Source organism: Sinohyriopsis cumingii, chromosome 1 (genome assembly GCF_028554795.1).
Source record: "Sinohyriopsis cumingii isolate HCF-2022 chromosome 1, ASM2855479v2, whole genome shotgun sequence".
NCBI classification, from domain to species: Eukaryota; Metazoa; Mollusca; class Bivalvia; order Unionida; family Unionidae; genus Sinohyriopsis; species Sinohyriopsis cumingii.
The window spans coordinates 160146507-160161809 of NC_142961.1; the positions used below are offsets into that span (position 1 = coordinate 160146507).

The 15303-nt window shown below is 33.0% G+C and overlaps 1 protein-coding gene across 1 annotated transcript in view; it reads right to left on the reverse strand.

Annotated features, from left to right (window-relative positions):
- Nucleotides 1-1485: 1485 nt before the first annotated feature.
- LOC149808240 (lysosomal-trafficking regulator-like) overlaps nt 1486-15303 on the reverse strand; it is a 250120-nt gene continuing 236302 nt past the window's right edge. Inside the window, exons 53-54 of the mRNA XM_089975328.1 lie at nt 13027-13101; nt 1486-9120 (exon numbers count right to left, since the gene is read on the reverse strand). Coding sequence (XP_089831454.1) covers nt 8991-9120; nt 13027-13101 — 205 coding nt within the window. The 3' untranslated portion in view covers nt 1486-8990. The remainder of the gene's footprint in view (nt 9121-13026; nt 13102-15303) is intronic.

The following is a 15303-nucleotide window of genomic DNA, read 5'->3' on the forward strand; positions in this document are numbered from 1 at the left end:
TCAGCATCCAATATGGATGATAGTTTTGGGTGTCATGAGATCTGATACTCCGGAAGAGGCTTTTTTGAAGGTTCAATATTCAGCCACCATAGTGTCAGTTTCCTGCTCTCCCTTTCCCCTTCATCCTAGTGCAGTGTTTTCTCTTGGTTCCACTTCCGTAGCTTGAACAATCATACTGGTTTAGGGTACTAGCCTAGACTTGATACAGGCAGTTAAAATTAGTGTGACCAGGTGGACTCAACTCTGGCAGAGACTCAAGTAGATGAGATGACTAACTTATCCTCATTAAACTGAGGAAAAAGAAAAGCACTTATACAATTTTAAAAATCATAACAACAGTATTAAAAAAGAATATGATAAAGTCAATTAAAGAGTGTGACCTTTGTAAATATTTAGTAATTCAAGACAGGTAGCATAAATCAGGTTTTTGGGTTTTCTATTGTGAAAACTAATGTTATCTAAACTAATCGTGTCCTACTAAAAAAGTTCCCTCATCAACATACATTTTTCTTTTTGTGAATTGATTTGAGTCCATGATCTTGAAGCTGTGTAAATTTGATTAATTCCTAAATACACATCCAGCTAACATTTTAGTGACAAGGTACTTATTTTCCTAACTTTTATATGTAATGTCCATCACATGGAGATAGAAAATCAGCAAAGACCAAAAAATACATCGTTAAGTGATTTTGGATTGCTTGGACCCTTAGCTACATAAATTATAAATTTTCTTATGGTTAAATATGCACCAATATTTCATAAGCAATCATTCTTAACACATACATACGACAAACAACCACTTCCCATAATGCAAATGTTTCTGGGAAATAATTACATTCTTTATCACCATAAAAGCATAAGCAATCACCTCAATACCAATGAATGATACTAATACACACACATTAACAAAAGTAAGAAAATTCTGCACAAAATAATTTCATCCATATTCAACCAAAATCAAATGAGAAAGTGAGTTGACTTTCTATTATCTCCCTTTGCCTAATATCTATAATTTGTTCTTGGGTACCATATTTTTAAATTCATTTGTGTAGCAAAATGTTTCAGATGATAACATACATTATTTTTTACAGAGTAAATTTACAGTACTGAAAGTGGCATTGAAAATATTTTCCATTATGAGTTTCCATTTATTTGTTAGCCAAGGGAAATCAACTACTGTAGTAAGATGGACGACGAGTCAAGACAGCACAAACTTAATTTAGTACTTTAGATTACTTTTGATGGTATAGCAATCAAAATTAATAACATTCTAATAGCTGAATGGGTTGGCTAGGGGTAATCATTGGCATGGGGTAATCATTGGGGGTAATCATTGGCATTGGGTAATCATTGGTGGTAATCATTAGCTAGGGGTAATCATTTGGTTTACTAACGGCAAGTATAAATTAATCTACATGTTTTAGGGTGGTGGCAGCTGGTTTTATTAAATTTCTTAGTCAAAATAATAGACAACAAATGCCAGCATTATTCTTCAATAACAATAATTTTATTTTTAAAAATCACCATTTCATGGTGTATTTTGAAAGTCATTCCAAACAGTATCATTGTTGGGAATATTATTGGTGTGCAATACATCAAGAAATTGTTAAGCATACTAAATCATAAGTGATGAATTAATAAAACAAGAAAAAAAGTGGGCCTAATATTGTTTATGGAACAGCAACTTGATGAGTGCAATCGAGGTCAGGATAGTATTTCTGCAAATATGGTTAAAGATGGTGGGTATTTTGTTAAATAAATGTTATAACTGTTTTGAACTATTAGTGACAGAAACCCTATTTGACCAACAACATCTTTTGTAAATTTAAAAGGGGTCACTGCTTGGATGCTTTTTACAGTGAAACCTGTCTTAAAAAACCACCCCTTCTGTGATCACATTATATAACACCATGGACCTGTGCATGAAAAAAGGTCCTTCTGGTCAGGTTTTACTCTAAAAACATGCAAGGCCTTCATGTCAGGATGTTCTTTGCCACATCTGGTTGAAATTCAAACAGTGTTTAAAACCTATAAATAGAAGATGTCCATTGACAAATGATGAATAAAGGAAGGAAGACTGTCACAGGGTCATTTCATAAGTGGACATGCCCTTTGACCCTGTGAGGTAAAATGTAAATACCATATATATTCATTATAAGCAGACTACACAGACCAAGTTCTGCCACTGCTTAATGCTCTGGAAGATCTCGGTCTATGCAGTTTGTTAGGAGTAATCAGTAGAACAAACAGCATAGACCCTGATCTGCAGGTGCACTATGCTATGAGGATCTTTGTTGTTTGCAGTTTGACTCGACTTATAAACGAGTAGACACGGTACACTAAAAGTTAGAGAATAGAATGTGTTTAAAACCCTTACACATTTCAACCAAAATTTAGTCAAACCACTGTATGTAAGACACCAACTGATATATATTTTTTACAGAGATACTGAATATGGAAACCAAATGAAGAGACAGTGTTTGGTTCATCGATGTTTTCCTTTAAGAATTGGTGTCCTTTACATGAAGGTGTCCACTAACAAAGGTTCCATAACTGTTAAGCTTTGCAAACATTTTCAGCAAAAGAACCCTTTTTGAAAAGAGTGTTAATTATATTTCATAGACGCAAATGATCATCATTAAGATTTGAGGCCATTTTTATTTAAAGCTGGCTCTTTCAGGACTAATATCCACAGAACAACGAACCTAATGTAAACATTCATTATGTGGTAGTGACTCCCGTGTTATTACTATCTACTTTGTCTGGAAAAAAATGTCACTTAAAACTTGCCTAAAATGGAAAAAAGACCTCATTTCTTTATTCTCCATAATTTGCCCACTTTGTTCAAAACTCTGTTCCATCTTGAACATGCAATAATCCAATCTGACTATTCTTGAACAGTTCGAAAGCATTGGTTTACAAATTCATGATGCAAAGCATTTTTCTCCCATGATATTTTGTGAAAGAGCAAGTGACAAAGTGTGTATGTTTGTGTTCGTATGTGTGTAGGTGAGTATCTGTACACACCTAAACTTTGGAGTTTTATCTAGAAAAGGTAGTTACTTGGGTGAGACAACTGAACAGGCAGGGGCAAGATTTTGCCATGACAGACCATTTCTATATAAAGGAATTTATTTTAAAAAATTGAATTACTGGCTTGAAATGGTACCTATCAATACAACTCAATAGTCAACTTGATAGTGAAATACTGGTTAAATCCTTTGGCAAATTCTAGCTTGACACAAGCAGACTGAAAACTTTCAAGAAGTTAATACATTTTCTAAGGTATTTTTAAAATTCCTATGTTATATTCATGCCACCTGAAAGAGGACAATTGGGATGAAAAGTATACCATATATGTATGCTTAGAACAAGAGACCAACTGCAAACTGCACAGACCCAGATCTGCCATCACATAAAGTGCCTGCAGTTCTGTGTCTGTGCAGTTTGTTAGGAATAATCAGTAGAACAATAACATTGCCCAACCTTGATCTGTAGGTGCATTCTGCTATGATATTGCAGATCTGGATCTATGTTGTTTGCAGTTTGACTTGACTTATAAGTGAATATCTATGGTACACCCCCAATAGAAAAGATACATTTGCCAATCTTCTTCCTGCCTCCAATACACACAGATCAAATCCAAGGTGACCCCTGCCCATATCCACCACTCATGCATAAACAAAATTACAACAAAATATCCACCATACAATGTATAAATAAGCCCTATCATTGATAAACGGCGAATCACTGAAATGAATTTACATTCATATAGACTGAATATCTTCAAGGACAAATGATTCAAGGCAAGATTAGAGTATTTTGGCATAATGCAAAAACAATTTTTAATGGAATAACAACCTTGAGTATATACATGTATACATCCGTAGAAACATAAAACAGTAGTACATACATATATAAAACTGGAGTATAAATATGTTTCCTTACCTATAATTATTTATAGCATGCTTTTGTTTCTAATTGCAGTGTGTTTGTCTTGCAATCTATCTATAAATATATATATATATATATATATATATATATATATATATATATATATATATATATATATATATATATGATAACAAATGTGGTTGAGTGCTTTTTGAAAGAGTAAATGATGTAGTCATTATTATTATTCACAGATAAATTTAGTTATTTTAATGACACTCCTATGGTCCTTACAAACATTTCTTCTATAGATATTCCATACGATTAATACATATATGTAAAATTCTGAATACCATATGTACCTGCTTATAAGTTGAGCCCAACTGCAACAAAAACAAAGATCCTGATCCACCATCGAATAATGCACCAGCAGATCAGGGTCTAGGTTGTTTGTACTACTGATTACTGAAAACAAATTGCACAGACCCAGATCTATTGGTGCATAATGCGATGACATATCTGGGTCTGTGTAGTTTGCAATCTGAATTGCCTTATAAGCAAGTATATACCAAGCATAAACTCTCTCACATCAACTGGAATATTGGTAAAAGTACTATTAGCACATCGTTTTAAACATATAATCAACAATAAAAATGTATAAAAATATATTAGTTAACTCCAACAATTATTCAGTTTTAACAAGGAGACATACATTCACATTTACACATTGTCATCTGCATATATATGCATACATTATTATCCAAACTTATATATGCATACATTGTTATTTGCATATATATATATATATATATATATATATATATATATATATATATATATATATATATATACATGATCAATCACATTAGGATACATACATTGTCATGCACACACAAATGCATACACTGTCATCTGTAAATGTATGCATACACTGTCATCCACACATATATGCATACATTGTCATCCATAAATATATGTATAGATTGTCATCCACACATATATACATACATTGTCATCCACACATATATGCATACATTGTCATCCACACATATATGCATACATTGTCATCCACACATATATGCATACATTGTCATCTACACATATACATTATCATCCACACATATATGCATATATTATCATGCACACGGCGAAAAAATGGCATTCATATATTTCGGTGTTGGAATATAGAAGAAAAATATGTAATCTGCCATACCTGTATAAATTTAGAGTATTATAGGCACTAAACTACAAAACACAATATTGTAATCCGAGTATGGAATGTTTTAAACCATATCTGTTTTATGCATTTCAAATTTCATTCTTTTTAAATGTGAGGGTAAATGTTCTTATGTACTTTCTAATGTAATTAATCTGACAAAGAGAAATTTGCTAAATTCATCATAAAAAAGATGCAAATATTTTCACATCAGATTTCCCAAATCAAGCCTAATTTTTTGTGTGGTTTTCTGAATGAAACTAAAATAAATTAGAAAGGACAATAAAAGAATGACACATGTAAAACTGGGTGTAAAAAAAAGAATTTAAAATTTAACAAAATCACAAATATTAAGATTTAAAAAATGGACTTAATTAAAGCACTTTTAAAGGTTACCTTTTAACTTATTCACATAAAGTTTACAGATATTGTTAGAATTGGCTAACGACCACACATACTTGGCAACTGCTAATGATGCCACTGGAAATGGCACCTCAAAGACTTGATATGCCATGAACACAGCTGTGAGGATGAACTTAAAATAAAAAATCATCATTATTATACAGATTATCAGATTTGACAGATTAAGGTCACAAACACCGAATTAAAATCCTCTCTGCAGGGCTTGAATATCATAGTGGTAAAGCTCTCTGCATGCATCTGTGTAGGTTCAGGTCCGATCTCTTGTTATGCTATGTGCAATATTATGATACCATACATCTGGGTTTCTCCATTATATTACCAATGAAAGTTTGTCACATCCAATTCCAGAACATCTGACTGAACATTATGCTAGAAAAGAGCTAGAATGTGTTCATGGAACACAGATACCCCACCAGTACATGAAATGACCTAAATGAAAACCTTACCCAAGGAAGACCGGACACACAGACAGACATACATATGCATGGACAAGGGTTGTACTATATACCCCTACCAATGTTATTGTGGCTAATGGGATAAAAAAAATCTTCCACAAAATAAATAAAGCAGATCAATATCTAAGGCTAAGACTGTGTTATGAGAGGAAGAATTTTTCCTCTGGGGTCAGTTTGAATTTTAGCTGCCAATATCATCAAGGAAAGTTCTCCTTACTGGAATCTGTTTGGTTGGGTAACCATTGCATATACATGCACTATAACAATAAAGGATTTGCTCACTAATCTATGAAAACAATACCTGCCTGAAACCATATTTAAAAATAAACAGCAAGGACACAAATATTTTATTAAAGGCTACTTTGAGATATATCAAAGTTTGTAAGTACAATGGATATAGAATTTAGCTACTGGTCAAATACCAATTAAGTCAATGAAAACGTGAAAACCACACATCAACCTGGCTGTTGAACTGGTGAAAGTTAATAACACCATCATGTTCCTTCCTGCACAGCAGGGTATGTTTGATGGACATTTTGTAATCTTGTTAGATAACAAGAAATTAAAAAAAGACAAAAAGAAAGAAGTACAAAGTGAGACAAAGAAAACTTGTAGATCTACTTGTATACAGTACTGCAGAGTTTGTGATCACTGACATAGCTTTTCATCAATGAGTGCTCTCCCTTCTGTAGCTTAACTATTTCTAAATTATTGACAAAATATGAAATGTGAATTTGTCCTTCATTTTGATGCAAATTTAACCGACTCTACCTTGTAATATGATGCACCTACAGTGCTGTGTAAACAACCTATTGACATCTAAAATGCAAGGTACCCATATGTTTTATAACATGTATTACAAAGTCAGGTACTCACATGTTTTATAACATGTATTACAAAGTCAGGTACTCACATGTTCATTACATATATTACAAAGTCAGGTACTCAATTTTTTTAAACATGTATCACAAAGTCATATAAAACTCATATGTTTTATAATATGTATTACAAAGTCAGGTATCAAATCAGGTACTCACATGTTTTATAATATGTATTACAAAGTCAGGTACTCACATATTTCATTATATATATATATATATATATATATATATATATATATATATATATATATATATATATATATATATATTAAAAAACCAAGTCAGGTACTCACGTTTTATAACATGTATTACAAAGTCAGGTACTCACACATTTTATAACATGTATTACAAATCAGATCAGGTACTCACATTTTATAATATGTATTACAAAAGTCAGGTACTCACTTCTTTCATTACATATATTACAAAGCAGGTCATGTAGTCACATATTTGATAACATGTATTACAAAGTCAGGGGGCACCCTGAGTGGCAGAGTGGTCTAAAGCGCTCACTGTTACAGATTACTGCAGTCTCACCTTGGTCTGTGTGGGTTCGAGTCTTGGGCTTGGCCAATGTGGGTACGTGAGAAAACCTGCCAGTAGCTTCTCATGGGTTGGTGGTTCTTTCCGGGGTTTTACCAGGTTCTTCCTCTACCATTTATACTGACTGCCATGTATAGCCTATCTGGTGCTAAAAAATGGTGTTAAACCATGCAACAAAAGTAACAACAACAACAAATCAGGTACTCACATGTTTTATAACATGTATTACAAAGTCTGGTACACACACATCTTATAACATGTATTACAAAGTCTGGTACACACACATTTTATAACATGTATTACAAAGTCTGGTACACACACATTTTATAACATGTATTACAAAGTCTGGTACACACATTTTATAACATGTATTACAAAGTCTGGTACACACATGTTATAACATGTATTACAAAGTCTGGTACACACATTTTATAACATGTATTACAAAGTCTGGTACACACATGTTATAACATGTATTACAAAGTCTGGTACACACATTTTATAACATGTATTACAAAGTCTGGTACACACACATTTTATAACATGTATTACAAAGTCTGGTACACACATTTTATAACATGTATTACAATGTCTGGTATGCACACATTTTATAACATGTATTACAATGTCTGGTATGCACACATTTTATAATATGTATTACAATGTCTGGTACACACACATTTTATAACATGTATTACAATGTCTGGTACAAACACATTTTAACATAAGTTGCAAACAAAATAATCACATGCAGAGCAGCATAAGCAACAGGAGGGTAAAGTGAGGTAATTTCTGAAAGAAGAAAAAGGTTCTAGCCATCTGTCATACACAGAGGTTCTAGCCATCTATCATACACGGAGGTTCTAGCCATCTAGTCATGTGTCATCCACAGAGCAAAATAAGTTATGTTTATATCTGAGCTCTGCCTTTAAAAATTTCTACTTAAATTGCTGATAATAGAATTTATTCAAAAAAGTTAAAACTTTTCATTCAATTTACCAATAATGAAGTGAACAACATCTATGGGCAATAGAGAGTGCTCGTTTTTCAATCATTCATCTTTTTGTTGTTCTGGGTTTAATGCCATTTTTCAGCACATGATAGTCTATACATGGTGGCCAGTAGAACTGATGGAGGAAGAACCCAAGAAAACCTCTGAAAAACAACCAACCCCCATGAAGCTACCTGCAAGCTTTCTCATGTACCCATATAGCCTCAGCCTGAGACTCAAATCCAGGGAGACAGAGGTGAGATGGCAATGGTCAGTAAAGGTCAAGTGCTTTAGACCACTCAGCCATCCAGTGCCCCCAAAAGATTGGTGTTGCTCTTGAAGACTCTGAGTACATAATTTGATACTTTTTCTCTAAACATTACCATAAAGTTGACCATTGATAATACCAGAATTTTGTATCATACAGTCTTCCCTTACTTTAAATATAACTGTGTAATTCTATATGCTTTGAAATGTTTATATGTCTAAGCAACCATTATATACAATTTTTACTTTCTATCCATAGGACAAAACCAGACAAAAAAGTCTTTTGTTCAGAAAAAACCTCACTTAAAACTTAACTAATATCATCAGGATGGAAAAAGAAATGGTTTGAATTTGGGTTGTTTTGATCTAGGCTGATTACTGTAGTCCCACAGCATGACACGCCCATCACAGCTTGATATGTACAGCTTCTGAGAGTCACATGTGTAGGCCACACTGAAAAATGAAATGAATCATTCAATTTTAACACAGGCACAGAGAAATGATAATCAAAGTATTGAGAATACTGATCAAAGTATTGAGAATACTGATCAAAGCATTGAGAATACTGATGATAGAACATTACTCTTGAGATACTTTTTTTACGTTTTATAATTCATGGTATGTTCAACTAATGTAAACATACTACTATAAATATTGTTCATATTTTTTTTAAATTTTGTTTTATTTTCTTTTCTTTACTGTTCAACAAAGAATGTATATTGATATTTGAAACAATTCTGGAGGAATGACAGTGTTGCTTTCCTTTTAAAAAGCATTTTTATTATTGTTTCATATTTTACCATTTGTGGAATAAAACCAACAGAAATAAGTTAACTATGATAATGTATAACGATTTTCATTGAGTTGCTTCCCTTAAAATAACATTTTCCTGAAAGTCCAGTGGAGTTGCTAATATTAGTAAGACCATACAGTCTGTTCCTATTATTAGTAATACAAACAAAATTTGGACAATGGACACCATGCATACCTGCCATAACATGGCATGGAATATTAAAAACACAATTTTCAGTTATTTTCGAAAACAAACTACCACCGCTACTCCAGTATACTGAACAGAAACAAAATCTGCATGTAGCATGTATAAATGGTAAACAGTGCTGATTGGAGCTGATGCAAAACTACACTTTGGGCAGCTTAAATAGCTGCAATTAAAAGGCAAAAGGGTCAGGTATTAACCAACATTTCAGATTTTACATAATTAGCTGATAATTAATAGCTAGTGTGATGTACTGCAGTAGATGAGCCCTTTGTGCTATTTGCATAGGTACAGACCATGAAGTGGAACAAACTGACAGAGGTAAATCAGAAATGCTAGATGCCTGTAGAAGAATAACACTTGTTAAATACTGCCCTGAATGAGAATGTTTAAGCCATCTGTATTATTGAAAAGTTTGTGAACAGTGGCAATACTGTCTCTGAAGTCCGATTTTACTTCATAAGTAAAATGCAAAACGTGATTATTTTAGTTGTCAGAATATTAAGTGCAATTCATTTTTGAAGGCGATTCTGGAAGCAATTAGCTATCAGCAAAGCAAGCAAAAATAAATGTCATTTCTGTGATGCTGTCTGTCGAAATAGGAGCATCAACTGAATGTAACATATTCGACACAATGAACTGAACATTTCAGATTAGTTCTTTGTTATTATCCTTTATAATGATCTTGCTAAAATACTACCTATTAACTGACCTATACTTTTCAGGATGATTCTAACCATGAAACCGATTCACTGAAAGATAATAATAAGAACACACTTGTGCTTGCATGGATTGTTTTGAGCTGACAAAGTGTTACCATCTGTACTAGAGAGGTGTATATTATTGCTGTATTGCCTGTAAAGCCCATTAAACCTGAAAATAATATACCTTCCCCTTCCCAAACGTGATGTATGTTAATTTTTCTATACAGACAAGCATATCTCATGATCAGACTGCATCAGATACAGTTTTGACAATGTTAAATTTATGATCGTCCAGTTCTGACCAGGATTTGCTCAGAGAATCCAGTAGAGAAGTTTGAAAACCAGTAGTATCCAGTCTTGAGTCAGTGAAGTGATGAACACTAATGACAGTTGTATTACCTTCTAACACATAACTGAAATATCAAGAGCAGCAAAGACTGTATCTACTATAATTAGGACTATATTTTTCCATCCAATGGATTTTAACAACAGAAACAGGGTGTAGGTTTTTAGTGAATGTCAGTGTGGTTTTGATTTCATGTTTGCTCCTATATGTATTTGTATGGTGATGATATTTGCCAATACTAAGTCTCCCAACTATTGTTTCCTTTGTGTTAAGTGTATTAAATGCAGAAAGACAAGTTATTTTCTTTTATTCAGATCTGAATTTCCAATCATTTTTTTACATATATGAAAAGTTAAATTCTCATCTGGAAAAAATCACTGTTTTGGTTAAGTGCATGGACCTGCCCTTGGGACGTCAAAACACTTTTTAGGTCTAAAAAATAAGCAACAATTTCTGGGAATATGGTAGGCATGACCATCGCATAAGCCACAGAGGGATTCGAGGGTTGAACTCCCTCCAAGCCAAAAATAAAGCCAAAGGAGGATGAGGTAAGCTAAGATAAGAAAAGACCCTGTACAATTATATGCACTAAGAGATATTAAATTTATTAAAAATCTCATAAGAATACTTTCAGAATTTGAAGACAGTGAAATGTAAGAGATAATTCAATCATACAATTAACAAAAGAAAAGTCAGACAAAAGAATACAATTCTCCAATCCAAAATAACTGTAACTTTAGAGCAGTCAGGATTACAAGACTATCCTTTAGATGATATCAGTATTTATGTTGAGAAGATATCTGTTTAGAAGATATCTGTGTTTATGTTTAAAAGATATCTGTATGTTTAGAAGATATCTGTATTAATGTTTAGAAGATATCTGAATGGATGTTTAGAAGATATCTGTATGTATGTTTAAAGATATGTGAATGTATATTTAGAAGATACATGAATGTATATTTAGAAGATATCTGTATGTATTAGAAGATATCTGTATTTATGTTAAGAAAATATCTTTATTTATGTCTAGCAAAAAATGCATCACAAACATGCTGGAAATACCATATCTGAAACAAATATAATAAACGGTTTAAAACGAATTGGAAATATGGCAAGATACAGTGGGAAAAATAAAGAATAAAGGAATAAATACAGCAATACATGTTAAAACTTAAGTAACATCTATTTGGTTTGAGAAGTAAAATCCCAATGAAGTAAGATGTTCTATGCATTATAATAGGAATATAAAAAATTATGGATACATTCAAGTAATTTTACCTATTGTTCAGAGTGCTTTGTTAATAATATGTTTTACTGAAAATGTGTCATAAATGTCTTTTCCTTTAAATGTGTCATAAATGTGTGTGTGTGTGTGTGTGATTTTGATTTTTAACATAGCTTTAACAATTTTTCAGTCATATCGCTATGATGTCTGCAGTGTGACAGTTTATAGTGATGTCTAGCACTGGGACATCATGCCGCAGACATGAAGCATCATGTCCCAGCCAGTCACATTATCCTGACACCAGGCTGACCAGTAAAACACTAACCTCTTAATACTGAACGCCTAGCGAGGCAGCTGTTAGTACCATTTTTTTAAGTCTTTGGTATGACTTGGCTGGGGTTTGAACCCACAACCTCCTACATCCGCGGTGGATGCTCTAACCACTAGGCCACTGGAGCGCTGTGTCATAAATGTATTAACTGTCAATATATTATCGTAAATGTATTATAAATGCATTTTACTGTAAATGTCTTATAAATGTGGTTTACTTTAAATGTGTTATACATATGTTTGACTAAATGTTATCAATGTTTTACTACAAATGCATTATGTGTTTTACTGTAAATACATAATAAATGTTTTACTGTAAATGAGTTTTACTGCAATGTGCTAAAAATGTTTTTCTTTAAATTTATATATGTGTTTTAATGTAAATGTGGTATGAATGTGTTTTAATTTAAATGTTGTGTTTTACTGTAAATTTTATGTGTTTTATTGTAAATGTTATAAATGTTTCACTGTAAATGTTATTAAATGTATTTTACTGTAAATGTGTTATAAACGTGTTTTACTGTAAATGTTATGTGTCTTACTGTATATATGTTATAAACGTGTTTTACTGTAAATGTTATAAATGTGTCTTACTGTAAATTTATTATTAATGTGTTTATTGCAAATTTTTAAAAACTGTCATCACTATTCATAATGTTATTAGATCTTACTAAAATTATTTACATTTTGATTTTCAAGATGTAATAATATATCTAAACATGTAGCATATTAGCTAGACATGTGCTGCTGAAGTTACCTTATCACAGGTACAGCTATCAGATCTTTCTGTCTCAGATCACGGACTGGTGTCAGATCCCAGCTGCTCCATATTCTGAAAAAAGGTCCAGTCTGCTAGTCAGTCCAATTCAAACAAGACTAATTACATACTTTTACCAAGCTTTTGTAACATGAATTTCAACTGGTTCAAATCACATCATGTGACATGGAAAACTAAAAGTTATTAAGTTCACAACACATGAAAAGAATGATTTATAAATTTATGCACCCTTCTTGTGTGCTTTGACAATATTTGTAAACAATGGTTGAAATGCTATTAGTTTCTTGCAATTCACTATTATTTTTATAACTGTTTGTAATAACAAGAACGGAGCTTCATAATTTTACAGGATTCATTAGGTCATTAAGCTTAAAAACAAAAAACGTGATGCACAAATCGGCACAATATGAAGTTGCATCTCAAAGGCAGGGAAACAAATCCAAACTTGTATTAGGGATAATCTGGCAATCACAACAGATGCAGACACAAGACTGGTGGAGAAAGTTTTCTACTATTTTGGGATGCCATAGGACAGTTGCACCCTCAGGATCATTATTTGCACATCAACATTCTCAAAATGAAAACCATTTTGAAAACCTTCATTGGTGGCTGGAGAATCTAGATGGGTATTCTGCTTATTGAAGATCACCATATATAATAGACGCAATGTTCATCCTAGACATAACGTTATGAATCAACTCATGGGTATACAAATGGAAAACTGATGGAAGGCATTGCAAGAAAAAACATCCCTAGGCACTTGAAACTTGTGTCAATTTTAAAGAGTCCCAAAATATCAGAAACTTTGTCATATTGTGGAAGCAGTTGAAAGCAGATTCTTCCATAGACAATGACCACCTGATGTCAGAACTTTAGAAATGGCAAGTGATGTAGAGGAAAGAGAATGACAGAACTCAGATGGGAGTGGGCATACAAAAATTTCAGTCCAAGCTTGCAAGGTGGAGTTTCACTCATCATAGTAAGATCTAATAATAACGAGGGAAGCTGAGGACCAGTTTTCATCGTTTCTGTATTAAGGTGATGAAGCCGATGTCTCTCATGCTACCTGTGAAGTATGCTGAGTTATATACTCTTACTAAGCATAGGCTCCCTTTGGGTGCCAGAGGCTTGAGAGCATTTGAAGACACATCTTAGGAACTGAGGCACCAAGATGGACATCATATGCCCAAAGTATACTATGAGGGTTAGGGTATGTTACTCAGTATTAGTGGCATTAGTAACTGACAATTTCACTGGATTTGATGCCAATCACAGTTCCAAGGGGAAAACCATTCTAACTGCCACCTACGTGGGCTGATAATGATTAGCTTTTTAGCTAAATGTTTTACCCTGGGAGGGCTGGATTTGTGAGGTAGTAGTAGTAGTTCTTCTAAGGTATTATGATTGGGTAACGTATTTGAAGAAGAACCAGAACAATGACTGAAATGAGTGAGCCACATCACAGATCTACCAACCCTAAAGAGACATTTTTGATAAGGCAGTTGATTGTTTTCAGTAAGTTGGACCAATTTTCAGTAAGTTGTACAAAAAATGTCATGTACAGTCAACAAGTAATGTTACAACTGTTATAGTTCGTTTCTTTGTTTTAACTTGCACTCTACTGCTTCTGTTAGGACTGGTACATGGCACTTTCTGAGAAACTTCTGGTCAAACTCAATTTTGAAACATTCTCTTCTCTTTGCTTTCCTCACTAGGATTGCTTCCAAGGTATCAACTAATATGAGTAGTGTTTTAAAAAAATGAGAACACCCTCTTACAGTCTGCATATGTGTATGTGTACCAACATGCACAGTCTTCACAGTCTTCATGATGCTGGACAACAATTTGTAATTCAACTGGCATCCTGAACTTTATTGATAAGATCCCATTTCTTGTTTATTCCTTCAGTGTTTTAGACTTCTGGATACAATTCATTCACTTGATAATTCAAACACTTGCTTCCAAGTTATCTTTCCAGTTAGTTTCGTTGGGTTCAAACATGCAAAATATATCACAATGCTAAAATCATTCATCATTCTTTTCGATATATCAGCAACAGCACTGTGCTTGAGCTGTTCATTATTTGAGGTACACATCTTCATTATCAAATCCCAAACACTTAAGTAATAGTCTTCTTCATAAAATTTATTGAGTATGCTTTCATGCAGCTCACTTTTCCGCCATGTATTCGGAATCTACTGTATCATCTGATTTTTGTTTCTTACATGTCAGTAAGATCCTTGAAATTTTAAATTT